The sequence below is a fragment of the Penaeus japonicus genome, unplaced genomic scaffold (assembly GCF_977035675.1).
Source record: "Penaeus japonicus unplaced genomic scaffold, GWHDUDI00000001_assembly GWHDUDI00000007, whole genome shotgun sequence".
Taxonomy (NCBI): domain Eukaryota; kingdom Metazoa; phylum Arthropoda; class Malacostraca; order Decapoda; family Penaeidae; genus Penaeus; species Penaeus japonicus.
Window position 1 is genome coordinate 20,781,060 of NW_028234409.1, and position 12,500 is coordinate 20,793,559.

Below are 12,500 nucleotides of genomic sequence, written 5' to 3' on the forward strand. Positions count from 1 at the left end.
GACGAGATATGAGGGTAAGCCCGGCGCTCGGGTTGAGTGAGTGGGCAGCCCAGGCTCGCGGCTTGTGCGTCCGAGAATCTTGAGGTGTTAGACTTATGTGTTCGAGAACCCCGGTATTGCGACCGTGCAAAGCTGAAACGGCCCTGGCGTGAATGGGTTAAGCAGGTCATTCCGTCCAGATTTTGTCTATCTGCTCTTGTTGCATATTCGTTATAAATTTGCCTGGTGTTTGGTCTTGTAGCTGAAGGACCAACTCATGGGGCAGGAAGTCGCCCTTGAGCTCGTTCCAGAGTTCGTAGAATCGGTGTTGAAGAGTCCTAATGGCCTCCACATGGAAGGCCCAAATGCTATCAGGGAACGGAAGCTTGCCTGATTTTAACTGGTTCGGAGCTGAAGGTGGCAGTACTTGCTCAGCCAAGCAGTCCATCAGGAAACAACTTTGATTCCTGATACTCTAGATCTTGTGTTTTGTGAAGAAATCTCTTGGGGGGGGGGGGGGCAAAGTTCATTGCGACAAATGTAGAAGAAAGGTATGAATGAGACTGAATATTTAAACAATGCAAGAGATGTATTTGACGTGTCAATTAAAATAACCTTAAAAAGATCTTTGGAGGTGGGGTGGTTGGGTAAGCAAGCTGAGTGGAGAAGTTAAAAAGGGCATATAGTACCAAATGGCTGAAATTGGCAATTTGGGCAAAAAATTACAGCTGCTGCTACCTTTAATCGAAACTTATAAGAAGTTGGAACAGGTAGAAATGAATAGGAAATATAAGTTGACTAACTATAGACTAATGCTTTTCCAGAGTCCGCTATATTATTTGTACTCTACTTCAGTTGTATTTATTTTCCTTTCATTTGATGCATCACCAGCACTTGTAGATTTAAGCTTAGGAGGCATGGTTGTCAGGTTAAATACTTTGAAAGAAAATCATAAATATATTTGATGGAATGTTAACAGCACCTTATAATTCAAACTGGTGGCTAAGCCATTGAACAGCATAAAGTGTGTAATAAGCTTTGTGGCAGTCTGATTTCAAGTATTAGTTGCATGAACTACATTTGCCTACTGGAAATTAGCACTGCATGTATTATGTTTGCCACTGGAAATGAGTAATACTGGAATCTGACATCTGAGCTGAGAATAATTTATTTAGAAATAGTATGTAGTTCTAGCATATGATCACAAAGCATAATGACAAGAACTGTGCAAACCACTCAGTGAATTGTTAACAGTACTCTTTAGCAATTATTTTCATGTGTAAGTAATATTTTGTTTTGAAAAGTACTATCAGAAGCACCACTGGAGCAATTATCCCAGCTATTTCAGTAACTGATGCTTTGGTGAAGAAATTTTCAAACAGAGGAAAAGTTTGAAAGTCTAAAAGTACTTTCATTGATTCCCATACTGGACAGAGTCTTATGATATATATGCATGTTCACTGAGAGGAATATGTTTTATCATAAAAATGTGAGCTGGTTGAACAGTTAATAAAAGGAGTGGATTATATGACTGATAAAGTGAGTGAGTGAATTCAGGCATTGTAGTATGAGAGTAAGTTAACCTATTCACACCGGCTGACATACTGACACGTTTCATGGTTTTTGGGTCAGACGTCGGTGACCAGCCAGCACTCGGGGTGAGCGAGCAGACAGCCCAGGCTCGCGGTTATTGCGCCCGAGAATCCCGAGGTGTTAGGCTTTTGGATTCGAAAACCCTGGCATTCCAACCATTTAGAGCCGGAATAGCCCCGGCGTGAATGGGTTAAACAGGAGTGAGTGATGAGATGTTCCAGTGGAGTTAGGCAAAAATCAGGGGGAAAGCAAAGGAAATTGTTTAAATTCTTATAGAAAAGATAATTGACTGGAAAACTACATGAAGTATTATAATTCACTCTTTAGAGTAGTGGATTGGAAGAGTAACTTGTAAATGGAATATTTCTGAAATTCAGAGGAATGGACAGATATTAACCCATTGCCGACATGGCACCTGATGACCTAATTGGTCGTCAAGGCGGGCGGTCTACAACAGTAGCTTTTAAAATTAGAGGGACGGGGAAAGGGTTTTCTCTGCCCTCTGGGTAGCCCAGACTAGCACAAACAATATTTTTCCATAAATACATCATAAAATATGAGTTTAGGCTGACTTTGGAACCCTGTAGCTCTGGAACTACTTTCTGACTGTGTGTGCACTTCAACTGTGAGCAGATCCTGATGTCGCGGCATGTACCCATTGACACCCGTATTGTAGGCCTAATTGGTGCTGACATGTATGTCTTGATATCCATACGCAATGGGTTGAGTGAGCAGTTATAGTGTGGCCAACTACTAGATATAATTTGTAAACTTTAGGTGTAGCTAGTTGTGGGTTGTAGAAAATAGAGTTGCGGAGTAGGAAGTAAAGGAAATTTTGGCATATATATCCCATGTAAGAAAAAAATCAGATATATTTTTTCATCCTCCCATAGACCTATGTTACTTTAAAATAGAATCTAATCCATATGATCATAAAATATGGAGTGAGTCGATTAAATTTTCTATAACAGATATAATTGAAACTTTATACCTGACAATAAGCATAAACCATCAAATTAGGTATTAAACATATATAATGTTTAGAGTAAACCTATTGATGGCAATATCATATTGCTCTTAACCCATTCACGCCGGGGCGGAATTTCGCCTACTCCCGATCATGCCGGGAAGATTTCAAGCGCGCAACCGTTCGTCCCGGGGTGTTTTCCCGATGCGCGCGGTCCCGCTGACGCTCGCAGAGCGTTTTTCACCCACCCTATCCTTATGGTTTGCGTGATTGCGTCTAAAGTGTAGACATGTGCAGAAAGTAGTGATATGTTCAGAGGAGGTATATCAGTCGAAAAAGATGTTACAGCACTGTTTTTTTAGTGTTATTCTATTGAACTTTTTCCATATTCTTTACTCCTATGTTGTAATACCAATGGGAAACGGAAGCATTCTTCTAGTGAGGTAACAAACATAGTTTTTTTTTTTTTCATTTTTTTTTTTCTTCCTAAAAGAAAAGAAAGAGAATATGAACAACCATACATGTGCATACAAGTGAATGCAAGTAACAGCAATGTTTTTTCAAGTGTCATTTTCTTTTAGTGGGGCAACAAAAAGATGTTATATAATTTTATTATTATTTTTTTTTTTATTCCTCGGCCAATTACATTTGATTTTACGATAGTCTTTCGACTCAGATCATCATATTCAACAAATCAGAAACAGAAATCACCATGCCGTAATCAAGATTACGTATGTACCTATGGCGTCATTCATATTACGTTATATCCCATTTTCTACTATTTAGAAGGATAAACTAAAGTAGCTAAGACAAATCAAGTATGAAAATCGAATTGTACGAAGAATAATCTATCATTCTAATGCGGACGTTTCAGCACGTCGCTACTGGCCTCCCGGCGCGCGGGCCGAAAATGTAGCCCGTGCCAGGACGTCACCCGGGTCCGGGGCTTTTTTTCGACCACGTGTCAGCACGTCAACCGGCGCGAATGGGTTAAAATAATCTGAGAGGGGTTGAATGTCCAGACAGTAGACTGCCCACTTTAAAGTTAAGGAGATGATCCTTTTTTTTTTTTTTTCTTTTTTCCCTTTTTTTTAAAGTAAAGACTTGCAGAAAAAAAAAGAATCAAGACAAATGCTTGTTTATCTTGTCAGTTTTGGGCAGACCTACAGGTCACAGTTTTTGAGATTAATTATTGTAAATAAGATAAGACATTCGTATATGAGCTTTTGGAAATTTCACCTTAGTTTTTATATGGTACTTCTTTCAATTTGGTCACAATGACTTACTGCAGCCAAAAATACAAAAAAAAAATTAAAGAAAGAAAGAGCTCCATAGGGGAACTCCACATCATCCTTCCAATCACAATGAGACCAAATTGAACTAAGTTAACCCGTTAACGACGGATGACAAGATAACACGTCTAGTGGTTTTTGGGCTACACGACGGGGACGCGTTACTTTGTCTAGCCCGGGGCGCGGGAAGAGCCAGTGCGCAGCGCTGGCTCGCGGCTAGTGCGGCCGAGAATCCCGACGCGTTAGGCTTATGCGTTCAAGAGTCCCGGAATTTTGGTCTATTTAAGCCGGATTGGCCCCGTCGGGAACGGGTTAAAAAAAAAAAAAAAACTCTGGCCAAAATTTTAAAATCTAGCTTTGTGAAAATTGAAGTTAACCCATTGGTCACAGTATTAAATAAATATTATTATTATTATTATTATTATTATTATTATTATTATATTTGTGCAGTAGGATGGCTGGTTTGCATTGTCTGGCACGGTGCCATCCGCATCTTTGATCGACTCTGCCTTTGCAGCAAATCATGCCATCCGCTGCTAATGGGTTAAAATATTCCTATAAAGTACATTTTTGGATATTTCTTTTTTGAGGAGTTGGGACTATTTTACAGTCAAAATATATATTGCAACAAGAGAATAAGCAATTTGTGATGATTTCTATGCATGCCAGCCAACATTTTAGTTTAGGGTGCTGCCACATGGCAAATATCACCTTTTCACTTCCTTCCTTTTCTTTATTAATCCGTACAATATTTGCATATATTTCTATTTTGATTTAGTATATGATATATTATAGAATTTGCTCTTTATCCCTAAATAGCCATAATTTATTATAAGCATTATTTTATGGTTCATATATTTTATTAACCCATCCACGACGGGGGAATTCTAGCCTTGAATGTCCAAATGCCGGGGCGTTCGAATTATTAGGCCTAAATCAATTGAATGGCTGGCACAATACTGTGCCGCCCGGCCACTGGGCTTTTGAATGCGCGGTACACATGCTGTACCACCCGTCCTGTGTGGGTTAATATTATTACAGCTACTGTAATTATTATTATAATTGTTCTTTGACTTTAAAATACATTCCTAACTAAATAAGAGTTTGTAAATTAAAGAATATGCATAAATATCAGTCAGGAGCAGTAAAAGAACCATTCAGTGAAAATAAGAACTTTGCTGGGCTAAAACTTTCCTCACAAATTCTACATCCTGTTTAGGGAAAATGAAAAAAAATTATGTGGCCAAAATTTATAATTCTTGGCCAATAACACTGACTTCTGCTACTCAAGCTATATCCAAATGCCTTTTTTCTGAAATTCCTTTGGTTTATTAATTTTAAAAATTCTCAAAACTTGTCTCAGACTTTAAAATAGGGTTTAAACTCAATGGAAATGGCATGATCAGATGCATAATTTGGTAAACTAAACAGTTATAGTAAAATACTCATAATATATAAATTAGTACAGTATAATTGTCACAATGAAAAAAATTGCTAAATATTCCAATTGCAAAGGGTAGCTCTCTGCAACACCTGCTGTTTGCAAGGGTAAAACATCCCCTTAGGAATTCAAGGAAGACATTATCATGCCTAGTGGACCATTTTGACGTTTTCAAAAGTTGCAAAAAATGCAGTCAACTCAATTTGCCCAAAGTATATAATTTTTAATCCTTGATAGAGGAAGTAGAGAAGCCCAAATATCACATTTTTCTATTTATGTATATTCATATGTAATTCTGTGTGTGTGTGAGTGTGAGTGTTTTTCTTTATATTGATATGTAATTTCATTTTTTTTCTTTATTATTTAACAACACTACTCTTATTGCAGTGCATGAAGTCAGCAGTACACAACAGTCTGATGTGGAACTACAGCTGGCCTCTACCCAGGCTAGTTTAGAAACTTTAGATCGTCCTTCATCAACACAGTCTGCCCATTCAGCTCATTCTGCCCACTCAAGCATGCACGATACATCTCTTCACACATCCCAGTTGCAGAGGCCCCCATCCACCCATGCCAATGAGAGACCAACATCAAATCAGTCTGCTAATTCTGTACACTCCCTTAATTCAGTTCATTCTAATCGATCATCTCTCCCAGTGCACCCAAATCAAGAAGAACCTCTTGAAGAAAATCTGCAAATGCCAACCCCTGAGACTTCTTCCTCTCAAGCAGTGTTGCAAGAGCCAAATACAAACCTACCTGACACCTCTAATGTTACCAAAAATAGTTTTGAGCCACTTGATGATAACGGCATTGATCCAACTGCTCCTCCTACGGGGCTTCCTATAGGTCCACCACCTGTATCAGGTCCTTTTGGTGCTATGCCAAATCTGAGAGCAAGAAAAGGAAGTCCCTTCCAGCCTCCAAGCATGAAACGAGGTGTTGGAGTACCAGCTGCTGTGCAAGTGCAAAATAAACCAGTATCTCAGTCTTCATCTACTGATTCAGTTTTGACAGACCCCCTGGCAACTGTAAATGCTGATGCTCTTCCTGATAACAATGAGAATCCAAATGGCACAGAAAAAAGCGGAGTTCCACTTTGGTCAAACACTGAAGATGTTCCTATGAATGTCAAATTAGCTGTAGCTGCACCAGCAGTAACAGAGACTGTACCAAATCCACAGCCAATGGTGCCAAGTAACTCTATACCTTTAGTTGTACCTGGTATGGTAAAGGAAGAAATAACTGAGGCTGATGAACCTCCAGTTGCACACAGTAATTTTGAGCAGCCACCTTGGGTTACTCCAGAACCTCCAGCAGCTCATAATGCTCATTTCCTTCCTCCAACAGTGAAACCTAAGGTTCAGTCTCTCTGTAACATGCCCACTGACCCTTCATCACCTGCAGTTTTAGATTTATCAAGACCTTCAAGATCTGGGACAGAACCACGTGGTGATGGATCTCAGGATAAGACTGAAACACCTAATTTTAGTCGTATGGTCCCAGGGGAATCAAGCAAAGATGCTTTGGCTACTTCAGCACCAGCCTACCAAGCCCCTGTTGTGGTCCCTTCCATGCCATCAGAGCGAGTGGTAACAGGTAATGATAATCCCCAGCCAGTGCTGCCAGTGAGGATAAAGCAAGAACCATCTGAGGTTAGGTCTCCTCCAGATGGTCCTGATACAAGTGACCCTTTGAATCAAGGAGCTTCTGTTGTGCCACCTGTCCGAAGTGAAACCATTGGGTCTGAGGAACCAACTGCAAGAAATTTCACTTCAAACAACTCAGGAAGCAGACCGGATTTGACAAATGATCACAGAAATGAAAGAAGTGGAAGGTGGGAAAGGGATCATTCACGGGAAAGGGATAGTAGGAGCAGTGATCGTTATCGTGAGAGAAGTCATGAACGTAATCGTGATTACTACAGGGATGACTCTCCACACAGCAGGAGATCCTATGACAGAGATTATGATAGAAAATATGATGATGATAGAAGATGGCGACGAAGAGAGTCAGATGAGGAGGAGGATAATGATAGACGTTATTATGAAACACGGGACAGGAGAGAAAGAGCTTACAGAGATGAATTAGATCGATATAGTGACAGACCTATAAAAGAGGAGAAGGACAGAGCCCATCGAGAGAGTAGAGATTCTAGAGAAAAGCGGCGCGGTTATCGTGACAGGTCTAAGGATTACTACCATAGCTATGATGATGATCCCTACTATGGCAGATCAGATAGGTAGGCATCCTTAAATTTGGTTTAAACTCTCAGTGAAATGACTCTTTATTCATAAAAATTGTACCTGGTATATGTAGGTCCTCAGGCTATGTTAGCAATAATAGTAAATCTAAGTACGATATTGACAGTGCTAATATGTGTTGTATGCTCACTTGATACTATTTAAAGTTACATCATAGTGCTCTATTTAGAATATTGATATATTTATTTTCCTTAACTCTGCTTTCATTTTCATTTAATACATACCAGTAAATTCATATTTGTTATTTTTTGTTTTGTGATTATCATAGATTAATTTTTACTTTTATTTTTGGATTAGATCACAACCAGTGTCAAGATCAAGTAGCATCAACAACCTAGACAACGATGGTGATCGCCCAGTTCACTCACACCGATCTCGCCATGATTACTACGATCGACATGACCGAAAGGACTCCCGCTCCAGGGACTCGGATCCTCGGGACAGGGATGGCCTATACTCCAGGGACCCACGGGAAAGGGACTCCTCATATCAAAGAGACATGAGAGACCCAAGGAGAGATCCACGTTATTACGGCCAAAGAGGTGAGTGTTAATTGTTAATTTATGAGGGAGAGGGAGAGAGAGAGGGAGAGAGAGAGGGAGAGAGAGAGGGAGAGAGAGAGGGAGAGAGAGAGGGAGAGAGAGAGGGAGAGAGAGAGGGAGAGAGAGAGGGAGAGAGAGAAAGGGAGAGAGAGAAAGGGAGAGAGAGAGAGGGAGAGAGAGAGAGGGAGAGAGAGGGGAGAGGGGAGAGGAGAGAGAAGGAGAGAGAGAGGGGGGAGAGAGAGGAGAGGAGGGAGAGGGGGGAGAGAGGAGAGGAGGAGAGAGGAGAGGGAGAGAGAGTGAGGAGAGAGAGGAGAGAGAGAGAGAGAGGAGAGGAAAGGGAAGAGAGAGGAGAGGGAGGAGAGAGATGAGAGAGGGAGAGAGAGAGAGAGAGAGGAGAGAGGAGAGGAGAGAGAGAGAGAGAGAAGGAGAGAGAGAGAAGAGAGAGAGGGAGAGAGGAGAGCGGAGAGAGAGGAAGAGGAGAGGGGAGAGAGAAGGAGAGAGAAGAGGGAGAGAAGAAGGAGAGAGGGGAGAGAGAGAGAGAGAGAGGGGGGAGAGAGAGAGAGGGGAGGAGAGGAGAGAGGAGAGAGGAGAGAGGAGAGAGGAGGGAGAGGGAGAGGGAGAGAGAGAGGGAGAGAGAGAGAGAAAGAGAGAGAGAGAGAAGAGGGAAAGGAAGAAGAGGAGAGAGGAAGGAGAGAGAGAGGAGAGGGGGGGAGGGGAGGGAGAGAGAGAGGAGGTGGGGAGAGAGAGGGTGGAGAGGAGGAGAGGGGAGACGGAGAGAGAGAGAGAGAGGAGAGGGAGAGAGAGAGAGGAGAAAGAGGAGAGGAGGAGAGAGGAAAGAGGAGAGAGAGAGGGAGAGGGGGGGAGAGGGGGGGGGGAAGAGAGAGAGAGAGAGGGAGAGAGAGAGAGAGAGAGAGAAAGAGAGAGGTAGAGGGAGAAGAGAGAGAGAGAGAGAGAGAGGTGGCGAGAGAGAGAGAAAGAGAGAGAGAGAGGTGTAGAGAAAGAAGAGAGAGATAGAGGGAGAAGAGAGAGATGGAAAGAGAGAGAGAGAGGTGAAGAGAGAGAGAGGGATAGAGAGAGAGAGGAGGAGGAAGAGGAGAGAGAGAGAGGGAGAGAGAGGAGGAGAGAGAGAGAAGGATCGAGAGGAGAGAGAGAGAAGAGAGGAGGGGGGGAGAGAGAGAGAGAGAGAGGAAGAGGGGGGAGAGAGAGAGAGGAGAGAGAAAAGAGAGGGAGAGAGGGAGAAGAGAGAGAGAGGGAGAGGGGAGAGAGAGAGGAGAGAGGAGAGAGAGAGGAGAGAGAGAGAGTGAGGAGAGAGAAGAGGAGAGGAGAGAGGAGAGAGGAGAGAGAGAGGGAGAGAGGAGGGGAAGAGAGAGGAGAAGGGGAGAGAGGGTTGCCAGAATCAAAAGGGAGAGAGGAGAGAGGAGAGGGATAGAAGAGGAGAGAGAGAGGGATGAGGAGAAAAAGAGAGGAGAGAGAGAGAGAAGAGAGAGGAGAGGAGAGAGGAGAGGAGGAGAGGTGGAGAGGAGGGGAGAGAGAGGAGGAGAGGAGGATAATTAGAGCGAAGAGAGAAGGAGGGAGAGAGAAAGAGAGAGGAGAGAGGAGGGGAGGTGGAAAAGAGAGGAGAGGTATAAGAGAGGAGAGAGAGAGGGAGAGAGAGAGAGGGAGAGGAGAGAGGGAGGGGATAGAGGAGAGAGAGGAAGGGGATATTAAGAGACGAGGGAGAGAGAGGAGAGAGAGGGAGAGGAAGAGGAGAGAGAGAGAGGAGAGAGGGGAGGAGAGGAGAGAGAGAGAGAGGAGAGGAGAGAGGAGAGAGGAGAGAGGGAGAGAGGAGGAGAGAGAGAGAAAGGAGAGAGAGAGAGAGAGAGGAGGGGAGAGAGAGAGAGAGAGAGAGGAGGAGAAGGAAGGAGGAGAGAAAGAGAAAAGGGAGAGGAGAAGAGAGGAGGAGAGAGAAAGAGGCGAGGAGAGAGAGAAGGAGAAGAAGAGGGAGAGAGAGAGAGAGAGAGAGGGAGAGAGGAGAAGAGGGGAGAGAGAGAAGAGAGAGAATGAGAGAAGGGGGAGGGGAGAGAGAGAGAGGAGAGAGATGAGAGAGAGGAGAGGCGAGAGAGAGGAGAGAGAGAGAGAGAGGGAGAGAGAGAGGAGGGGAGGGAGAGAGGAGAAGAGAAGAGAGAGGGAAGGAGGAGGGAGAAAGAGAGAGAGGAGAGAGAGAGGAGAAATGAGAGGGGAGAGAGGGAGAGGAAGGAGAGGAGAGGGAAAAGGAGAGGAGAGAGGGAGCAGGCGGAGAGAGAGGAGAGAAAAGGAGAGAGGGGAGAGGGAGAGAGGAAGAGGAGAGAGAGAAAGAGAGGCGAGGGAGGAGGAGAGACGAGAGGAGAGGAAAAGAAGAGAGGGAGAGGGAGAGAAAGAGAGAGGGAGGGAGAAGGAGAGAGAGAGAGAGAACGAGACAGAGAGAGAGGGAAGAGAGAGGATGAGAGAGAAGAGGAGAGGAGAGGAGAGGAGATGAGAGAGAAAGAGAGAGAGGGAAAAGGAGAGAGAAAGAGAGAGTGGGAAAAGGAGAGAGAGAATGAGAGAGTGGGAAAGGGAGAGAGAGAAGAGAAGGAGAGAGGAGAGAGGGAGAGAGAGAGGAGAGAGGAGGGAGAGAGAGAGGAGAGGGAGGGGGGAGAGAGGAGAAGAGAGAGGGGAGAGAGGAGAGAGAATGAGAGAAGAGGAGAGAGAAGAGGAGAGGAGAGAGTGAGAGAGAGAGAGGAAGAGAGGGAGGGAGGAGAGACGAGAGAGAGGAGGAGGAGGAGAGAAGAGAGGAGAGAAAGAGAGGAGGAGGTGGAGAGAGAGGAGAGGAGAGAGAGAGGAGAGAGAGAGAGAGAGAGAGAGAGAGAGAGAGAGAGAGAGAGAGAGAGAGAGAGAGAGAGAGAGAGAGAGAGAGAGAGAGAGAGAGAGAGAGAGAGAGACAGAGAGACAGAGAGACTTTGAGGACGGGAGAGTAGATGGCAGCAGAGAAAACAACTTGAACTCATATAATGTATCAATCTTTGAGTGCGCTAGGCATGCCATCGATGGGAACACTGAAATTTACAGTTTACAGTCGAAAATGTTCGTCGTCATTACCGCAGTTGAGCTCACCTTCGAAGCACCTGACTCTTCCAGCACCCCGAGGCCACGTTGCCACGTAGTCAGGGCACAATCTATTTTATTTTAGCCGGAGTTTCCTTCCTTTTGCCATTTCATATCGTATTGGTCTGTCGCAGGTCCTCGTTTAGTTTAGTTGATATTTTTTTAAACGTGATAATTACTGCACTGTACCTCCTGGAAAAACTGACAATTGTGGTTTGTTATTCCATATGCGTTCAAGCGGAAATTTCATTTTATTCTTTCTGACAATTTTAAATGTAATGTTTCGTAGGTGGATGAGATAATCTTAGAAATTCTGTCAAGCACGCGATTATAGTAGCATTTTATATTTTCTAGGATACGAAGTCCTTAGGTTGACCTTTGGTGTGTTAAAGGCATAAAACTGTTCACTCCGGCTGGAACGCATGCGCAATGTTTGTTAGCTTCAGCTGATCGTGACGTCATTGCCACGTGTCCTGTCAGTGTCGAGTTATCTGTTGTGGTGGGCGGACGACGCGGTGCTCTGGCCATATTTTGTTTTGTGTTACAGTGTAATGTTGGTATAGAATTGAATTGACTTTTCGATGAAAGAGGATTTACGTTTGTTTATATTTTCCGACATTTTGTGCGTCCATTTGATGTGTGAAATGAATTTTAATTTTTCGATTGATATGGCTTTTAAATGTTATGGTTTTGAGATTATATCAGATAAAGTGTGATGCGTCCTGATAAAAAATAAGTAAAAGCTTCTGTGATCATGGTCCAGCTGTCAGAGGACGGTGGCGTTCCTGGTCCCACCCCGTCTCCGCACGACCGCCATATGATGATGCAACAGTCACAGCTGACTGGAGACAACAGAACGGAGTTGAACCAGCATCACGCTCACCTTGCACCCGCGAGACCCAGTGCCAACTTGCCACCGTCCCAGGACCACCATCGTGGATTGGGCAGTTGTGGGAATGGTGCTGCAAGTAATAATGGCTATGTAGCAAGTGGTAATGGCCGTGAAGTCAGCAGTGCGGGAGATCAAATAGGAGTAGGAATGTCAGCGGATGCAATATCACGGTTTTCTTCCGAGCCTCATCAATCCGAGAATGTGAAGATGAGGAATGAACGCCCCCATCCGGATTCCAGGAGACAACCTCCACCCAGGGACCGATGGACTTATTACGGAGACCCCAGGATTAGACAGGATCAGGCGTTTCTAAGAGATTCGAAGGACGAGAGGAGAGAGATCAGGAGAGACCCCCGAGATTATAGAGATAGAAGAGAGCTCGATAGAAGGGACCCCAGAGATTATAGAGGTCCCAGAGATGACAGAAAAGA

General features: G+C 43.9%; 1 protein-coding gene across 1 annotated transcript in view; it reads left to right on the plus strand.

Moving 5' to 3' along the window:
* Sec16 (endoplasmic reticulum export factor secretory 16) overlaps window positions 1–12,500 on the plus strand; it is a 73,162-nt gene that overhangs the window by 14,099 nt on the left and 46,563 nt on the right. The window contains exons 5-6 of the mRNA XM_086538204.1: window positions 5,660–7,514; window positions 7,834–8,078. Of these exons, the coding sequence (XP_086394330.1) occupies window positions 5,660–7,514; window positions 7,834–8,078 (2,100 nt within the window). The remainder of the gene's footprint in view (window positions 1–5,659; window positions 7,515–7,833; window positions 8,079–12,500) is intronic.